Here is a 20057-nt window from a genome sequence, read left to right on the forward strand (position 1 = left end):
TCTCTGTGGGGAAGGTAGAAAGCAATACGCTTTAAATGTATGGTGCATCTACAGCCCAATAAAGCAAGCCTACACACACCCAATAGTATGTAGGGATCTTCAACTGGTGGTCCTGGACCCATCACTAAGTCACAGCCTGGTCCAAGGTCACAACAGCAGTACTATCACCATGGTGAAAATTTAAGAAATGAATCCTCAAATCCATGTTTGGGTTAAAGGCGGGTCCCAGGTCTGAAAAGGCGGAAGACTCCTGCACAGTACACTCCAATTAAGCCAGGAGAAGATGTGTCACAGCTGCAGCATCATATGGATGCTGTATTCAAGGTAGTGAAAAGCACACCACACACACACACACACACACACACACACACACACACACACACACACATTAAGGTGAAAGCTGTAGACACCAACAACGTCCATATGCCAACTACACACAGATGGAGCCAACGTATTTGCAACAATGTGGACCCTATTAAATGAGCTGTTTGATATTTGTTTTAAAAAATAAAATAAGAATGACAATGAACCTGCTTTTGTGAGTTATACATCAGCTGATCCATATGTTTATGTCAACAATGTAGATACTTGCCTGGAAAAATAAACTGTTTGCCTGATTTTTCAATAATGAAACAACAATTTGCATCGATTCGTTTATGTGGCATATTTCTAATACGCATTTAGTAACTTTCATTGAAACGGTTAATTAAAAGGCAAACCAAAGCAAACCCCACACTAAAGCAGCCAAGCCAGAGAGTTTCCGCTTGCCCTCAACAAAAATGGCCGCTCACAGCTACCGGAACGAGAGCGGTCGCACAGGTTCCATTCACTTCTGACATTATGTTCCATTCATTCCTACGAAAGTACTGGCAAAACTCCTTACCGTCGATGGTGCCGGCTATAGAAGGAGGCGGAAGTGTCGTTTTAGGTAGGCGCCAAGTAGGCGACGACAGTTCTTTCGCCCGCGAATCCGTCGGACGAGGATGAACAGCCGCCTGCAGGAGATCAGAGAGCGGCAAAAACTGCGCCGGCAGCTCCTGGCTCAGCAGGTAGAGGCGGCTTGGACACCCGAGTCGATTATCTCTAGGCGGCAGCTGTCCTTCGGGAAGCGACGACGGCGCGTGCGCGTTCCCTGGGGTGGTGGGGGCAGAGTGGCTTGTCTCCCGTCTCCTAATGAGTCTCATAATTAGCGCACTGCTGCGACGTAAAGCCCGAGTCTCCCTTAGTGGGGAGGGAGGGGGGTTGCCGTCGCCATGGAGACGAGGGTGGGAGGTCGAGGGGGCTGTATAGGAATAGTTCAGTCTCCTGTCTCTGGGACCCTTGGGAGGGGTGGTGTGTTTCCTGGTACATCTGTTTGGTGGTGTTATTTATAAATAGTGATGATAAATGACGGCGGTGTTTTTATTGCCCTTAAAGGAGCAAGTAATTCAGAGTTTCTGTTAACACTGTGCTCTCCAGGGCTTTTTCCCAAGTGATAATACAATACAGTGGTACCTCGGGTTACATATGCTTCAGGTTACAGACTCCACTAACCCAGAAATAGTTTTGTTGTTGTTTAGTCGTTTAGTCGTGTCCGACTCTTCGTGACCCCATGGACCAGAGCATGCCAGGCACTCCTGTCTTCCACTGCTTCCTGCAGTTTGGTCAAACACATGCTGGTAGCTTCGAGAACACTGTCCAACCATCTCATCCTATGTCGTCCCCTTCTCCTTGTGCCCTCAATCTTTCCCAACATCAGGGTCTTTTCCAGGGAGTCTTCTCATGAGGTGGCCAAAGTATTGGAGCCTCAGCTTCAGAATCTGTCCTTCCAGTGAGCACTCAGGGCTGATTTCCTTAAGAATGGAGAGGTTTGATCTTCTTGCAGTTGATGGGACTCTCAAGAGTCTCCTCCAGCACCAGAATTCAAAAGCATTAATTCTTCGGCGATCAGCCTTGTTTATGGTCCAGCTCTCACTTCCATACATCACTACTGGGAAAATATTACCTCAGGTTAAGAACTTTGCTTCAGGATGAGAACAGAAATCGTGCTTCAGCGGTGTGGCAGCAGAAGGTGGCCCCATTAGCTAAAGTGGTGCTTCAGGTTAAGAACAGTTTCAGGTTAAGAACAGATCTCCGGAATGAATTACGGTAAGTACTTAACCCGAGGTACCACTGTACATTGAGAGAGCCTGTGTTGGAAGACAGGCCCCCCCAGCCCAGAGATCTCCAGGTGTTTTGGGTTGCAGCCAGGCTGGGGAAAGCAAGACTTTATGGGAGACACTGGTTAAAAACCCTACTCAGGTATAAATCTTACACAGGTGGCCTTGGCCCCATTACATACTCAGCACAACCTATTCAGGGGGTGAATTCAGCGGGGTTTAATTATTCAAACAAAGCCACCATAAATGGTGAAAGTATGTTATGTTTATAGCAAACCTTTCATCTCTGGGATTTCATTGGGTACTAAGTGTGCTGTTTACGGTGTTCTTCGTTTTTTGCTTTTCTTCCAGCTTGGGGCTGAAAGTGCTGATAGCATTGGTGCAGTATTGAATAGCAAGGATGAGCAGAGGGAAATTGCTGAAACAAGGGAAGCATGCAGGTTTGTACTAAAAGAGGTTGGTTGCATTTCTCATAACGTAAGCAGTTCAGAGGGAGAAGGGAGATCGTGTCAACTGCTGTGTCACTAAGGAGCTTGAGTTCGTTTTGATCTTGACTAATGCAGACTGCTCAGTTTGTCAGCAAAAAGCTTGAAACGCATTTCATTGAAAGGGACAAAAGAGTATGGCAAATAGAAGTATATTAATCACTGTGGTCTTATTTGTAAATGTATATATTGTATCTAGTAAGCTCTCTAATAGTGCCTGAATTTACAGTTTATCTGGGGTATGACTTTATGTCAAGCAGGAGTTTCTTTGCACTTCTTATGTCCAACATAATATGAAAATAAGCTTATTCAGGAGACCTCCCCACTTCTAGAGAGGCTTTTCCTGGCCTGCAGAGTGGAGGTTGGGGAACGGTTATTTCATGGACTTCCTTAAGTGTATTAATCTTCGAATCCATGCCACTGATTCTCCAGTAAGCTTTAAATTGGGAGAGTCCTGATTTGCCATAGAAGTAAAGATGGTGCTATATCCAGTGAGATAAGAACCAGAAATAAGTGAAACTGCTGTTCAAATCATGTTAATTAGATGTGTTCTAGACTGTTTTCTTCCACATTTGCAGGGCTGCTTATGATACATCTGCACCAAATGCCAAACGCAGATATCCAGATGAGGGAGAAGCTGATGAAGAAGAAATAGAAGAATATAAGGTTAAAGTGTGTTGCAATAATCCCTCTTCTTATAATAGCAGCATATGTCTGTCATTCTTTCTAATGGCGTTATATGAAATGCAGAGGTCTGAGACATTACTTTGCAAGACATTAATATAATAAGGTTTGCTTTTTCAAAGCACCTTGATGTTACATATTTTAATAATTAAGGCCACAATTTATCATTTAATGGTTTTTAAGACTTGAAGAATTGTCTTTAGATCTGTTCCTGTTTTAATACTGGTGCACAAATAGTTTGATAGCTATCCCAATGGAGAAACCATGTTTGTGCCTTAAGCAGCATACTACTATGATGATATACATATAGCCAGTCAACATCAAAAAGCTTATCTTTCCTCTTTAGTGAAATAATAGTGTAATATAGGATATTGTTTAGTTTGTAATGTAATTTGTAAGGTGTAATTGGTTCACTAATGACAGGGGCCTTTCTGGCACCATTAGATTTTATTCTCCTCCCTGCCCCCCCCCCCCAATCTGTCATAGGAACCACTCATGATCTGCTGTTGCAGGAAGCTAATGTTCATAGACAGTCTTCTTTCATCCAGAAGTAGAAGGATAATGAGAAGAGAAACGTCCTGGCTCTACATTCGTATAAAATGTGCTTTCTTCCAAAGGATGAAGTAGAATTGCAACAAGATGAAGAGAACCTGCCCTATGAAGAGGAAATTTACAAAGATTCCAGTACTTTTCTGAAGGTAACCAATTCATATACTGCAGTGTTGCCATTGTTCTCCTATCTTACATCATTATTGCACCTAAAATAACTGGAAATACAAATTTAGGACTTTAATTTAGGATTGTTATACCTGAGGGTATAGGGCGGTATATAAATTCAATAAATAAATAAGACTGAATTAACAAAAGCATACTCCTAGATATACTTTTGACCAGTGTTAAACACTAAAGCTGCAGCATTCCACAACATTGAAGCTTCTGTTATGCACAATGATGACAATGTTGAAAGGTGGCAAAGTTGGTTGCCTAAAATGGTGGTTATACTGTACTATTTGCTATATGCCTCATGTCATTAAAAAGGAATGAGCAGGATACGCTGTGCATTAGAACTGAAGCATGTTAAGATAATAGGGAGCGGGGAGATAATGGATCACTTGTCTGCAAGTGATATGAAGATAATCAAGCCAAACCCTGTGCATAGTGTTGGGTTCCTTCATGTGCAAAAGGCATGATAAAACCAGTATCTCTGATGTGCATCATTTTGCTAATCTATGTTCTTGGGTGTTTTTCTTCTTATAGGGGACCCAGAGCTTAAATCCTCATAACGATTATTGCCAACACTTTGTGGATACTGGACATAGGCCTCAGAACTTCATCAGAGATGTGGGTATGTCAGAATAACATGAATGCATTTATGAAGTGGTTTTTCATGTTTGCCATATGGTTTCTGCATGCAAGAGTTGTATGAGTTTTTATTCACTATTATCCTGAGAAAACAGGATATCAGATGTTTCCAGATCTGCCTTTGAGAGTAGCGTCAGCAAAATTAGTGGTCTATGTGGAAGGCTTTATTAAATGGTGTTTAGCTGTATACCAGTTTATTTATGGTACAGAGGGCAGGGGTGGAGAAGAGGGTGGGAATCACTGCTTTTTCCTGTCTTGGCTGAAGAATCCTATCTTCCAAATGCAATAGCATTTCTTTTGCAGAAATTAATTTTTTTATATGTTTTAAAAGTTTGAATTCCTCTAAGTATGTAATACACAGTAATCAAAAATTAGATTTCAGGTAGCCATGCCTAAAAGTAAAAATAGCAGGCTTCAACCAGACATCTGTAAAAAGACTTTAGACACTTCTTAGCCTGGTTCACATGTCACATAATTTGACTTTTCAGCATTTATTGATGTTTTTAATTATGCTTTTTATTTTAGTTGAGTCTATTCTTGTATGTTGTATTCTGCTGTATTATGAAAGTGTGGATTATCACTTCATATATAAATAAATGACATTTCTGGCAGGTTGCCTGGGGGATAGGAGTAGGAGGACATAATCAGAGTATATCCCTGTTAGTGTAAATGGGTTGGATTCTCCTGTGTCTGGCTGACATGGGGAAATCTCAGTGTCATCTCCACAGCTACTGGCTACTGGCAGGGTTGACATGATTGTTGGTGAAAGTAGCTGATGTTGCATTTACAGAGCAGTGTGTGTGTTCCCTCTTGTTCTAGGCTGGATTAGTGCAGGGTATTCTGCCCAAAAAGATGGCATTTGTAATCTATTCAAATATTACATGCAATGGTGCACTGAAACTACTGGCGTTTGGCAAGGTCGGGTAGAAATTTGGGTTGTAACACAAAGTGATTCTATGCTTGACTAAGTTGTAGCATCTAGCTCAAGTTCAATGAAAGTGTTTGTGCCAGAGAGTCTGTGTCAAATTAAAGTTCTTCACTTGTGACTACCTGTTTATGAAAATGTAATTCTGTAGCATAAAAATGGCATGTTTTTCTCTTAGGCTTAGCAGACAGGTTTGAAGAATATCCAAAGCTTCGAGAGCTTATCAGACTGAAGGATGAGCTAATATCTAAATCGAACACTCCCCCTATGTAAGTACATTAAGTGAGCTGGATTCTGTTCTTCAGACTGGCTTTACATTGGTTATTGTTAGACTTCTAACTGAACCCCTTTCAGCACCTGTTTAAGATTTGCATGTTCTATTTTTGGGTTGTATTTATGAAATAAGCAAGGTGAACTTCAAAGATTACTAGGGCTGATGGGAGTTGTAGTTCAGCAGCATATGCAGAGCCAAAGGTCCCCCATCCTGATCTAGAATGACATGAAAAGAGGATTAGACAAATGTATGGTGGATAAAGCTCTCAGAGGTTGCTAGTCATGATGGCAGTATGCCTCTGAATACCAGTTGCTGGGAAAGTTGTATTGCACTTGGATCCTGCTTTTGGGCTTCCTGTAAGCATTTGTTATCTATTACTCCAGGGAGTAAGACTTGAACCAACAGGTTCAAATTACATGAAAAAGACTAACCTGCTAGGAAGAAATTTATGCAGTGGAATACACTGCCCCTTGAAGCAGGTACTTCTTCATTACAGGTTTTTACGCAAGCTGGAAGGTCACCTATCAGGGATGCTGTAGTAGTGGGCTTCCTGCATTGACAGGGGGATTGGGCAGGATGACCTCTGAGGTTCCTTCCAACTCATATGATTCTGTCCAGTTACCCGTTTCGTATTAACTGGTGGCTTAATTAGTGTGTTTAAATCAGATTTTCTCTATGACTATGATTGCTTATGAAAGCTACCCCCCAATTCTCCCTTCTATTTGCACTGTGAACCAATCGTGGTTTGAAACTGGTTAGTAAAATTGTGTCAAAGAGGAGACTGTTACACTGTATAAACCAGTTGTAGTAATAATCATTTTTATGATTGCTGACAGTGCTTTTTTTCAAAAGCTGCCTTGCTTGTAGGTCAATAACTATCCAAGAAGAGGCCCTAGAAAAATCTTTGAAGAGAATTTTAGAGTAAAGTTGGACATAATTTTAAATAGAATTAAAGTTGTTCTGATTTAAAAACAATCACAGTGCTCTGAGACTAATTTTTCATCTACCTAGGAGTGCAATTTTGTAGCAACATTTGTAAAATTTAATAGAATAATAGTGGCCAGATCTGATTTCAGACATCAGTTTCTGTATAATGAGGTGTCTGGTGGTCAACAATTGTTTGTGGTTTTCCAAATTTGAAGTGATTCACTCAAACCAAGAATATTATAATTTGTGCAGCTTCACCATAGGAATTGGGTTCTCAGAGAGTGCGTGTTATTTTTCATGTATGTAAATAATATTTACTCTGAAATGCCATTCATCTACATATTTTGTTCATTCCATGAACATTGTGTGAGATATGTATCATTGTCAGTAACTGCTGAGAAATTTTCAACTTAACTGGAAAATCCTGCACTAATTCATCCAAGCAACCTTGTATTTTGTCTGTGTATATAGGTATTTACAAGCTGACTTGGAGGCTTTTGATATGCGTGAACTCAAGTTCAAGTTTGATGTGATTCTTTTGGAGCCGCCATTGGAAGAATACTATAGGGAGACTGGCATTACAGCTAATGAGAAGTGCTGGAATTGGGATGAAGTGAGTTTGCTTTTTGGAAAAACCTTTACAGGATGAATGCTTGTTATATTTTTAGCTATCCATGAGCCTGTTGTGTGCATTGCTCTATTTGCTTAAAATGTTATTTGTTCTGTCTTTTTTAGATCATGAAGCTAGATATAGAGGAGCTAGCTTCCCCACGTTCTTTTGTCTTTCTTTGGTGTGGTTCTGGGGAGGGCCTTGATCTTGGCAGAATGGTAAGATCCTGCTCCAGTACACTGGGCCACATACTTTCTCAGACCTTATAGTATCACTTTGTTTCTGTTTCTTGTCACTTTAAATGCAGAATAATTCTCTTACTATTTCCCTAGATAATGGGGTGAGGCAGATATGAAATCAATCAAATGTTAATCCTTATTTTCCAGATGGGCACCTGTGAAAAATACCATGCACTGTTTCAAGAGATCATTTTTCTCTTTGTAGTTTTGGTATCACTTAGGTTCTTCAGCACTAGGTTGCCTTCTTCTGGCAGTTTGCTGTGCTTTTGATTGAAAGAGCCATGGAAGCACTGGTATCCTAAATATTCTTCTCATTAAACCAATAATTTCTCTCCACTCCACTGCCTATCTTTGCTAACAGGGAGCTAGCATGTTCAATTTTATGCATGGTCTTTAAATCAGTCTCTTGTTATTGTTTTCATTTACTGCAGTTTCAGGCAGCCATTCATTTCTTAGAATCACAGGGCAGTATGCAAAAACAAACAAAACTCTCTTCCATACTCAATAACATTTCTAAAACAACGTTAAAACCAACAGCATTCAAATATACAGTCAGGTTAGCAGATCAGCACCAGACATAAAAATACAGATCACTGAACTTTACACTCCTACCCCAAAAGCCAAGGCAAAAAAAATGCATCTCGCTCTGACCCTGGAATGCCATTTACTGTAGGAGAGAAGCATATCTCCAGTGGAAATGAGCTGCGCAGGCAGGATGCAACCACAGAGAATGCTGTATTTTGTGTCACTGCACAACAAGCTTCACTATGAGAAGGGACTTTTCTGAAGAGGTCAAAACCTAGGCCAGCAGATGTAGGGAGATGCGCTTCTCCAAGTTTGGGTCCCAGGTTATTTAAGGCTTTGCACATTGCCTTGAATAGGGTTTTTTTAAATAGTAAATTGATGGTTGGTACACTGTCAAGATGGTACACCTGAAGAATCAGTATTGCATAATGGCTCTCAAAGTGTCAGTATTGTTTAATGACTCTTACAGGGACATTCTGCATCAGCTGCAGCTTCTGAATCATCCTTGAGGGTAGAGTGCATTACAGTAGACTAACCGGGAACTTACCAGGGCACAGAGAACTGTGGCAGGCTGTCTCAGTCAAGGAAAAGCCACAGGTGGCAAATCATTTATAACTGGAAATGGACACTACTAGCCATTGCAGTCATCTGGCCCTCAAGTGACAGAACTGGATCAAGCAATACCCGCCCAGATACATAACTGCTTCTTCAGCAAATACATCCATAATAGACCTTCTTCCTAATTTCAGGACGTGTGAACTACCCACCAACAGCTTCAGTTTATTGGCCCTTACACCTAGCCCATTACTGTCTATCAGTGGTTCAGCACCTGCACTGCCTTTCCTGATTCAGATAGTATATAGAGAGAAGAGTTGGATATCATCAGCATACTGATGATATTAAAAGTACCCCTTCTCACAGTGAGACATTTATCACCTGCTGGTTCCACTCAGTCAGCCCTTTTTAGCAAGCTGTTGTCAGCCAAGAATGGCAAGGGTCAAGAGATGTGGTTGGCCACACCCCTTAAGGTGCCTTGTTCTCATCCCTAGGCCACAACATCTGGCCAGATAGTCTTTCAAACCGCTATTAGAGGTTCTATCCCAGCTATGGCATCAACTGCCAAGCAAATGCAAGTATTGACAGCTTCATAGTTGTCATGGCAGCCATTGAAGTCCTGAGCTGGCCTAGATTGGTGTATGTGTTGAAATTCCCCAGTACAATTGACTGGAGGCTTTCCAGCACTACATCTGAGACCTTGTCTGGCCATCTTCCCATGCCATACTTCCCTCTGTCAATATAGGTATCTGCCTGCAATCATGAACAGGCTTTCAAGGGTGTATGCCCTTTTAAGCACAATGGGACTTGCTTCCAAGCAACCATGCATAGGATTGCACCATATGTATGCTTAGTGTCATGCCAATGCATCTCCACCATGGTAGCAAATGTTTAAGCACACACTCCTTCACATGAAATGATGTGCTGCATAAATAAATATTTAGTAGAGTTGCTAGAATAACCACGGTGGAAATTTCAAGGTGTCTTTTGCTTTAACATTTGGAATTTGATCTGATTCTGAAAAATGTACAGGAGAGGAAGAAGCTTTTAGGCATGCCAGAAGTGAAATGTCTTATTCTACTTCTGTGTATTGTACATAGTGATTGTCTAATTTTATTCCCCTTTTGTTGAAATGTTTCAGTGTTTGCGTAAATGGGGCTATAGAAGATGTGAAGACATCTGTTGGATTAAAACCAACAAAAACAATCCTGGGAAGACCAAGACACTGGACCCTAAGGCTGTCTTTCAAAGAACAAAGGTAGGTCTTTGTCTGAATTTCTTCATCTCCTCTTAATTTAGTAGTTTCACAAAAACCACCAGATATTCTGTTGTTGTTGGTAGGTGTTGTAATTTTAGGAAAGGAGTTACAGAGCAGCTTACTTCTTTTGCTTTCAAATGTAAGTTTATCTGATAATGATTTTAGAAAATTGGTGAGTAATTTTTAACATTTGTGGACTCTTAGCTTCATCTGAGTAAATATTGAAATCCTCTCTTGTCTTCATCTAACAGCTTCATGAAGTTCTTTTTGGGAAACTTTTGAATGCTCTTATTCAGTCATTCTTATTGAAATGCAGATCAGATAGGATAAGGCGTCTTAGAAATACTTTACCCTTCTGTCACCCTTCAGGAGATGATGGAAGAGGGGGTAGAATGCCTTGTATAGTTTTCTTTGTGCTAGTCTGTTGCTATAGATGGGAATGCAGTGTGATTGACTTTCATTTTGTCAACTATTAAGACTCCTACATTGAAATGTAAATAAAATATATTGGTGGCAAGGGGTTCTCTTCTGGTTTTCTCAAGAGCAGTTTGGGATTGCTATCACTACCCTACAATGCTAAATGCATTGTAGAACTGGAGCCACACCAGTTTCTTAAGACAACTGTGCCTCTTACTAGAGCAGATTTCTGGGATATTACTTTGTGTTTGATTGGATGTCATTGAGAAGTGATAGAGCGGAAAAAATAAGTTAGTGTAGAGTTAAATTGTTTAAGACTTTCCACCCTTGGAAAAATGTCAGTAGGATTACCTGGAGAAATTTAAGATGTGCTTAGCAAAAGCCTGATAGCTGCTTTCCCTAGATAAAAGCAATGTTGGGTGGCAGCAATTGGAGAGTGGTTCAATATCCTCTCCTCTCAAATTGCCCTTTCTTGAGATTGCTGCTTTTCCTGAAGCAAGCAGTATCAGGAATTGGTTGCATATGTATGTAGTTTACTCTATGACATTTGTTCTGTTAGTTTCCCTAATGATAGCAGCATCAAGGAAACTGTCACTAAACACATTTTAAGGTCTGTGTCTAACTCAGTATTTGCAGAGCATTATTGATACACACAATACTTTATGTAAATTGAGATGGGCTCACTACTGTGGTGAGTTTGCGGTCTGTAAAGATGATACAGCGGCTTGGAGAAGGACTGAAGGAAAAGAAGTGATTGAATGCATTCATTTGCATAGGGGTGCAATCTATTAAGGGCTTGAAAGTATTCGTAGTACTTTCTCAAACAACTGTATTTCTTTGTGATGAATGACTAAGGTTATTTACAGCAGCAGCGAAGAGATTTGTTTAATCGTATAACACAGGTTTCTCCAAAAACGATCCTACCAGCATTTCCTCACTTGTGTAGTTCAATCTGAAATAGTGGGTGAGAGGAGAATGGAGCCTAACTTTTCATGTTATGCATTATATGCTGTGGAGAGGGAGGGGGGAGGACAACAAACATGTTGGTCCTTAAGAAAAACGATGAAGTTCAGTTAGGAATATGTTTATTGTGGCTAAACAAAATGCACAAAACTTTGAACAAGCTTTTAAGTTATCCAGAACTCTTCATCAGGCTAGATGTTAAGCCAAGCTGGAGAGTAGGGTGGGGTGACTTGCTAAAGGATACCTGGTGACTGGTTGTTATTATAGACCTTATATGGCATCTTACAAAGTAAGCTTCTTGAATTTGTCATATTTAATTGTATATTTAGCTTAAAACAGTTTTTGTTATCCCTATGTGTGTCTTAAATTCTGTGGTCACTTGCTAATCTTGAAATACTCATGAGAAATACACATGTTGAAAGTATGAGAAGTTGATTCATGTCTACATTGAAGATTCACTTATATGCTGCTTTTATGCAATGGTTGATGGGTTCTTTCTTCCTGATTAGTGGCTTTAGTGTCCTTGGGTGCCTTTAGTATTGCTTTGTTGCTTTCAGTACTGAGGTGGAAGCACTAGCACTAGTTTAGAAAAGTTCCTCATCTGTTTAAACCTCAGTTTAAACCTCTGTTTTACCAGAGACTAAAGTTTTGAGAATTGCAGTACATGTCCAAGTGGTCATTTTTCTTTCTCTCCTTTTTCAAAATGTGAACCCCTACAGCTTGCACCAGAGATCTGGAAATGATTATTCATTCATGTCTGCAATTTTGTGAAAACCATCTGGTGACTTCAGTAAATCAGCATTTTATGATCTGGGGGAAATTGCCCATTTGGGTGGTGGTCTTCAAAACCAGATTAATCTGCAGAACCTGCAAGTAATCTTACATCAGTTATGTAGGCTATCTCTGTGTGAACAGCCACTTGCATTCATCTTTAACATTAGAATAGAGTAGACATTAAGCGTCATCGTCCATTTAATTGACACAGGGCAGTTCTTGGGGTTATCTAAGTCAATTAGTACTGATTCCATAGCATACTGCAATTAACTTCTATTGAGCATTTGAATTTGTGGAAAGAAGCTGCATAAAACTGACACTGTTTAGTTTTGGGGTTTTTGGAAATTATTTATTTTTGTCTATAATTGCAAATATCACTGCATAAAAATAATAAGTAACTGTGTAGAGCACAGAATTAATGGGCATCTTGTTGATTAACACTAGGAGGACAGGGGTTAATCAAAGAGGAGCAAATCTGAGGACCCACATAGTTCACTTTATTAGGCAGTCAGCCAAAATTTCAGTTTGTTTCAGAGGGATGTTATACTTAACTGTGGACAAATGGGAAAATCCTTCATCCCTTCTGCGAACTCCAGAGAATATCTCTCTTGGGACACATGCTTGGGAGAGATGCAGATTCATACAGAAGATCCCCAACCTCTACACCAGGCATAGGCAAACTCAGCCCTCCAGACGTTTTGGGACTACAACTCCCATCATCCCTAGCTAACAGGACCAGTGGTCAGGGATGATGGGAGTTGTAGTCCCAAAACATCTGGAGGGCCAAGTTTGCCTATACCTGCTCTATACTCTGCCTGAGCTGAGAGCTGCTGAGGGAGCATTGCTGATGCTGCTTCCTCCGTCTGCCCATCTCTGCGGCTCTCATCACCATAGCTAACTCCTCCTTTCTCATCCTGTACCATAGGAGCCAACTCCTAGGGCCCAAGGTCCCTTTAAAAGGTAAAGGTACCCCTGCCCGTACGGGCCAGTCTTGCCAGACTCTAGGGTTGTGCGCCCATCTCACTCAAGAGGCCGGGAGCCAGCGCTGTCCGCAGACACTTCCGGGTCACGTGGCCAGTGTGACAATGCTGCATCTGGCGAGCCAGCGCCGCACACGGAAACGCCGTTTACCTTCCCGCCAGTAAGCGGTCCCTATTTATCTACTTGCACCCGGGGGTGCTTTCGAACTGCTAGGTTGGCAGGTGCTGGGACCGAGCAACGGGAGCGCACCCCGCCGCGGGGATTCGAACCGCCGACCTTTCGATCAGCAAGCCCTAGGCGCTGAGACTTTTATCCACAGCGCCACCCATGTCCCAAGGTCCCTTTGGCCCCCCCTAAAATGTTTGAGGGGGCTAGGACCCCCAAAGTTGATTGTCATTGCCATTGAAATGGGGTGTGTGCACCGCATCTTGTGGTTGATTGCGCTGGACAGGGATTACCTGGACCCTGATACTTTATCCAAGTTGACATCCCTGTCCTGTACCTTTCCAGTGCCAGTACTTCCTTATTTTACTTCCTTATTTTAGATATTTTTTCTGTGCTCTTCAGCCAACAGGACTTATATAATACTAACACAACCAATCTATATGGTCAATAAAAACACAGTTGTTAAATCGCAGTTGAGAGCAGCATTAAAATTCAGTGTAAGGCAAATATGTGCTGAGCATACAGGTCACCTACAGCTCTTCTCTGCACCACCAGTCAGTGCCCAGAACACAAGCTCTTTGTATAGTGCCTGTCTACTTCATTTGGTTTGGACTGGAAGAGGCAGGTCAGTTCAGGTGGAGGGCAAAGCCATCCTCTAGTGATAAGAGATGCTGGGAAAGATGGCACCTTTGGTAACCACTTCAAGAGGGTTTATAAAATATGCTTCTTCAGTTGCTCAATCTTTTATCTTCCATAATGTGGGGCAGATTTAACCTTGCTATTCATAACATATCTCTGTTGTGCACTTTGCACACTTTTATAACAATCACTTCCACTTTAGAAACACTTTCTGAGGACTTGGTCACACTCTTTAGAATAATGATTTTCATGCTTTTGATGCTCAATTTTTAAAAGATATCTGCGGCTGAGAAAGTAGAATTTCTGCATTCATTGTCTTGGTCTCTGGCTAGTTAGATGGATCTTCAAAAGAAGTGGCATGCTGTGTTCTCTCTCCCACAATCAGTTGTATATATGTGACATGCGGATTTGCAGGGTTGGCATTTTCTTGTGTGCATCTGATATACTTCCAAAAACTTTCTCTTTGGTGTTGTTCTACCTAGGAACACTGCCTTATGGGCATTAAAGGAACAGTCCGTCGTAGTACAGATGGAGACTTTATCCATGCTAATGTCGACATAGATTTAATTATCACAGAAGAGCCCGAAATTGGCAATATAGAGAAACCAGTGGAAATATTTCACATCATTGAACATTTTTGCCTTGGAAGACGACGGCTTCACCTCTTTGGCCGGGATAGCACAATCCGACCAGGTTAGTGTTGGTCTGATTCTGATACTTAATCATTATTTCAAAGTTTTTCCAGGAGAGGTGGACCTTTTATAAAGATTAATGGTGTGCATGAGTGGGAGAAAGAAACTCTTTAGAGAGTAGTTACATTAATCTGTTGCAGCCAAATACAAAATCTACTTATACTCCTAGACTAACTGATTCATTAGAGCATGAGCTTCCATAGGCAAGAGACTATTTTTTTCAATAAAGTGGACTGAGAACATGATGGGAACATAAATATTTCAGAGTTAAGGCACTTGGGGGTGGGGAGGAAATGAGAATGAGAATGCAAAAACCAAAGTTCTGCTGTCTGCCGTGTAAGATGTGAATTGAAGAATTATTTGTGCTGGGATCTTCAATGCACAAATGCTAAGTAATTCCTGTTATTAATGAAGGAAAGATAATTGTTATGCAGATTCTTATTCTAACTCCTTTTTGAACATTTTTTTTTCAAAGCCCAAGGTCAGAGAGAAAACAATATTCAGCGAAATGGTCCACTGTTTTCATGTATAGGATCTTAGAAGAGTTAAGATGCGGTGTATTCTGTCTTGGTGCAGAGGGCAGTGACTGGATTGTATTCTGATTCATTCCAGCTGTTTGGTTGATTGAGTTTGAGAAAACATGTTCTCCCACAAGAGGAGCATATTAGCCCGTATACTCCTACCCTGATCCTAAACATTTGCATCAAAATAAATGCATCTCCTTTGATATCAGCAGACTGTCATGGTTTGCCATGTTGTCCTGACACATAAGTTAGGGCTCCCCATTTCTACCCTTTGTTGAGATATACACCAGTTAAGGGGGGATAAAATGAGAGAGGGAGTGCAATAACCAGAGCTACTGATGTCATCTGGAACTGAGCCAAAATTGAATTCCTTTTACAAAGAGACCATGCAACTTTTATGTGCAAAATTTCTCCACTTAAGTGCTGGAGTGAGTGGAGGATCTCCCCAATGCTAGCTGAGTATCACAACGGTGAATAAAGTTTTCTGAAGAGAGGCATGTACGAATAAAGATTTGTGCATAGTATATCTTGTTTGGTTACTGCATTGTAGAGAGTTTCGTTTTGGCACTAGAATGTTGGCTTTATAGGCTCTCCTCTCTCGAGTCATGGATCATGCATTTTCTAACAATGATAAATGCATACTCCTTGAGAGCTCACTTTCTAAGCAGAACTGATGAAAGGATTCTAAAAACAAAGGAAAGGAAGTGCAAGAATACTGGCCAATTATTGCTTCTTTCTTGACCACCTTCTGCAAATGTGGTGGTGTATTTGCCTGCCTCTCTTCTCTTTTCCACCTAGCAGTAATCTGACCTTCGTCTGTGAACCTCCCTAGCAGCACTTCAGCAATGGGAGTTCAGATTCTGCTTTTAGCATCTGATTACCAAGCCTAGTAGGGTTTGTGTGTGTGTGTGTGTGTGTGTGTGTGTGTGTGTAACAATGGTTTGCTTCCATTCCTACAATATCTATAACTTTATGTAGTGTTACAGTAATCCAGTCTGGTGGTAACCAAGGCACTGAACTCAGCATCTCACTGCTTGCTGCTTTTCTTTCTCCTTTTAGGCTGGCTAACCGTGGGACCCACACTCACAAACAGCAACTTCAATGCAGAAACATATACGTCCTATTTCACGGCTCCAAATTCCAACCTAACTGGCTGCACAGAAGAGATTGAGAGACTCAGGCCTAAATCGCCGCCGCCAAAAGACCGAGGTGGTGGCGCACCGAGGGGTGGAGGAAGAGGCGGGACTTCAGCTGGCCGAGGAGAAAGGGGCAGAGAGAGAAACAGAACAAATTTTCGGGGGGAAAGGGGAGGGTTCCGGGGAGGACGGGGTGGCACCCACCGGGGTGGCTTTCCTCCTCGTTGAACGTATCAAAGTCTCAATCTTTCCCTGCCTTAATACTACTGCTTTTCCTTTGTTTGAAGTCTTCATTCTTCTGAGGTTGTAGCGACTGAGTCCAGAATTTTAGTACCGACTGTATTCTTTCTTTTTTATATACATGCTGATTGAGCCAGCCCATTTACAGCACATCAGCTTCCTTGATGAGTAACATCCACTGCTTGTGACAGATCTCATTCACAAAAGTTGAAATCAAAGCAGAAACACCTCCCAGTGGTTTCAAGAGCTCTCATCAACTCTCGGTCTTCCCGATTTGCAAATCATTTTATTTACTGTTAATCTTGACTCATAAACCGAACCAAAAATCCTTGCTTGCCTCCTCTAAACACTATTTATTCTCAGGCTAATGAAATGCAACTCTAGTTCCCATTGCAATACTAGAAAATTGGTGCTGATGTAAACAGAAACTATTATATTTGGCATTTTAATTAACAACTTGTGTCAAATATGTTAATTTTTTCTTTTAAGAGGTGATTGACTTTGAGACTAATGATTGATAGGAAGCGCAGAGAACCTGTTATCAGTATTCTGTTGATACCTCATATCTGTATGTCAGAACATAGTCCATATATGTGTGTAATCAGGGAATGATGCAAAGTGGTGGTGATGGCTGCCTTTTTTAAAAAAGAAAAAAAAATTAAAACCTTGATAATATCTATAACAATTTACCATATTCATTGGCTGAAAAATTAAAGTTTAGATTTACTTGCAGAAGGCTCAAAACACTTAAGAATATGGTCCAACTAAACTGAAGCAGTTTAGTGGAAGAAATTCAGGTATGCTGAATTTCCTGCTGAAGCCGTTGGGACTTCAGAAGGTTCCAGGCTGGATTGTGCTGTAAGTATGTGTAATACTAAAATGATAGGAAATTACTTCTAAAATACTGCTTGTAAATATGAATTCATTTGCTCTTTTATTGCAGCCAGGTGCTTTGATCCACATAAACAACAGAGTGGGGGCTACAGGCTGTACTCCCTTTCTCTCTCCCCCCCCATGATCATTTTAATTTTCTTTTATTTGCTTTTTTATATAAAAAAAAACCCTGATGTTATGGATTGGTTGTATATGATGAAATCTGATGAAATTTCAGCTCATCTTGTCAGGAATCCTCCTGACAAGAAGTTGTAAAGACTCAAAATTTCTTGTACTTTGGTTCCTGAAAGCCAGTTTTTAAATGTCTTTTTAAGTGATGGAATGTATTTTTACTATTTTTGATAAATGTATAATTATGTTATTGGATGCTTGCCTTTATTTTATATATTTATTTTCATTAGCGGGTTCTTGTCACTTTTCACGTTCAGCTTTGCAGGTTTAAACCCTAATTTACTGTAGTAATACATTTTTCCATAGAACTGTGATTTTATGCAAGTCTGTAAATGAGAACTCAGCTGTGAAACTGTTTATGCAGTATCCAAGACAAATGCGTGACTCGGGTTAACCTTTCTGGTTTGATTAGGTAGAGTTGCCACCTAGTGGAACAGGAACAAATGTCAGTTTATTGTGCAACCTATGATTTTTTTGAAGACCAGTGTATTTCCACATCCTACATGAGAGAAGGCACCACTGGAGGAGATTGATTGCATCCTGTATATTGCCAACTCCAAGAAAATTGGGGATGTAAAATATGTTTTTAAAATGGTCTTAGTTAAGTAAAGATAAAAGCTACTGTAGGACTAAAGTAATAGTTTATTTCTCAAGGCAGTAATTTCCAGCTTCTGAAGAATCTTATGTTCTACAAATTTAGATGGCTTTTTAAAAGAATCAGACATTCATATACATCCATCAACAGCTGAACGAAAATTCATAATCAGAGACAATATACTTCAAACACCAGAAGCTTGGGATGAACACCAGGAGATGGCTTAATGTCCTTTATGCACTTCCTGGAGGCACTTATGGAAACATGAAGGTGGACTACATCATGGACACTTAAGTCTGGTCAGGTAGGGTCCTTTTGCAAGAACAGTGTAGTATAGCGATAGTGGCTTCTTGTAATAAAAGGCTATGAAATACTGTTTCTGTTACGATGCAACAGAACACAGGATAGACCGAGATGAAGATGGAAAACGTATCAAGCTGTTAAGAAAAAGTGTCCTAAACTAACAGTTTAATTTAGTGGTTCCCAATTGGGGGTCCACATAACCCACCCAGTGAGTCCATGGCACATACCTGTCAATGGTCCGGGACAGCCTGCTTTTGGGGGGCTGTGCTTTCGCCCCCAAACACATGAGATTGCGGCACCCAAAACCACACATTTTTGGGGCGTTGTGCTTTCGTGTGGGTAACGTGATTCATGTGGGAGTGCAGCACAGAAGATGGCATTCCAGTTTTGCACTGGGACATGTTGGAGGGTATCGTGGCACCATTCACAAAGCAAAAACTACTCCAGATATATCAACATTTTTCAATAGTAGGAAGTCCAGAGCTTGGCTTCAGAAAAACAAGAGGACTGCAATACTTAGCTAATTGGGAACCACTGGTTTAGTGCATAAGTAGCACCCTGCTGGCTGAAACTGAAAGACCTACCTAGTTACAGCAGCCATTCACTGAGTTACTAAAAGTTCTAACGTTACAAGAGGGAGAAAAACTTTTGCCCACTTTCTCTGTTTTATCCACCACAAATGCTTTAAGCAACAGGAGCAGGCAGTATGGTCTCCAGATGTTGGCCTACAACTCCTATCAGCCTCAGTCAACATGGCCAATGGTCAGGGATGGGAATTACAATGTCTGGAAGACACCGTGTCTGTTACCCCTGCTTTTAAGCCTTTCATCCTAAGGAAAGTGCTCCAACTCCTTGATATTTTGGTTACCATGGTGCATCACAGCACACAAAGCAAAAAGAACAGTTACTTAAATGTGTATCAACTCAAGAAACTTTAAATAGACCATAACAGGGCTGAGAACAAAACGATCAGTTCATGAGCACTAAAAATCAAAGGTAACAACTTTATAATGCTTTGCAATTTATTGAAAGTTTATGAAATGAAAACCACACGCTTTTAAGCATTGAAAGATTCCAGGATTCCAGATCTTGCCATAAGAAATATTTTTCCTTTTAAAGAACAATAAATGCTCTCCCATAGGAGTTATACCTGAGCGCAGACTTGCCTATGCTACATTATTATGAAAAGGGGCACTAGTGTATGAAATTAGAAACTGTACAAAAAAAGTAGCGTTAAAAAGCACCTTCTGGTGGTTGGTCACTTAAGAATAGTCCCTTTTGACAAAATGCAAAGAGAATTAAAATTCAAGCATCCATTAGTTGAGCAGCTGACAGATCTCTTTATGAACACAACACAAGAAATCCACGTAAGAAGCTCCTCCATAAATATTCTTGTCTTCAACCAGGAATTGTTTGAAAGCCATTTCTGCTTGCTCCCTTTGCTTCACAATCAGGATCTGGAAAAAAAAGTTGTGATCCAGGTGTTAAGAATTCAAAAATACTGCCTTGAGTCTGTTGCACCTTTCAACAAACTTCAATGAACACAAAGCAGAAAAGGTTTGAATGAAGTTCTGTTTGCTA

The 20057-nt window shown here is 40.7% G+C and overlaps 2 protein-coding genes across 8 annotated transcripts in view; one reads left to right on the top strand and one right to left on the bottom strand.

Moving 5' to 3' along the window:
* Nucleotides 1–902: 902 nt before the first annotated feature.
* On the top strand, nt 903–17768 carry METTL14 (methyltransferase 14, N6-adenosine-methyltransferase non-catalytic subunit). Of its 5 annotated transcripts, none has more exons than XM_028743007.2 (11): nt 903–1049; nt 2490–2594; nt 3179–3295; nt 3925–4005; nt 4565–4652; nt 5773–5863; nt 7267–7408; nt 7531–7623; nt 9866–9982; nt 14404–14614; nt 16197–17768. In XM_028743007.2, the coding sequence occupies exons 1-11, from the start codon at nt 984–986 to the stop codon at nt 16499–16501; spliced, it is 1416 nt and encodes a 471-aa protein (XP_028598840.1). In that variant the 5' UTR covers nt 903–983; the 3' UTR covers nt 16502–17768. The 5 variants fall into 5 exon arrangements, with proteins under 5 accessions (XP_028598840.1, XP_028598841.1, XP_028598842.1 ...); XM_028743008.2 differs by having other exon boundaries at nt 3179–3289; XM_028743009.2 differs by having other exon boundaries at nt 2490–2578; nt 3202–3295.
* The window catches only part of SEC24D (SEC24 homolog D, COPII component), a 59458-nt gene continuing 56968 nt past the window's right edge, over nt 17568–20057 (bottom strand). For all 3 annotated transcript variants that reach the window (XM_028743003.2, XM_028743005.2, XM_028743004.2), the window contains exon 23: nt 17568–19933. In XM_028743003.2, coding sequence (XP_028598836.2) covers nt 19793–19933 — 141 coding nt within the window. In that variant the 3' untranslated portion in view covers nt 17568–19792. The remainder of the gene's footprint in view (nt 19934–20057) is intronic.

Source organism: Podarcis muralis, chromosome 9 (assembly GCF_964188315.1).
Source record: "Podarcis muralis chromosome 9, rPodMur119.hap1.1, whole genome shotgun sequence".
Taxonomy (NCBI): domain Eukaryota; kingdom Metazoa; phylum Chordata; class Lepidosauria; order Squamata; family Lacertidae; genus Podarcis; species Podarcis muralis.

What these genes read in the sequence shown, in the direction of transcription:
- METTL14 (XM_028743007.2), top strand. Translation starts at nt 984, where the DNA reads ATGAACAGCCGCCTGCAGGAGATCAGAGAGCGGCAAAAACTGCGCCGG. An exon ending in GCAGGTTTGTACTAAAAGAG is followed by an intron (nt 2,595 to 3,178) that starts GTTGGTTGCATT and finishes GATGTGTTCTAG; the next exon opens with ACTGTTTTCTTCCACATTTG. An exon ending in GGATAGCACAATCCGACCAG is followed by an intron (nt 14,615 to 16,196) that starts GTTAGTGTTGGT and finishes TTCTCCTTTTAG; the next exon opens with GCTGGCTAACCGTGGGACCC.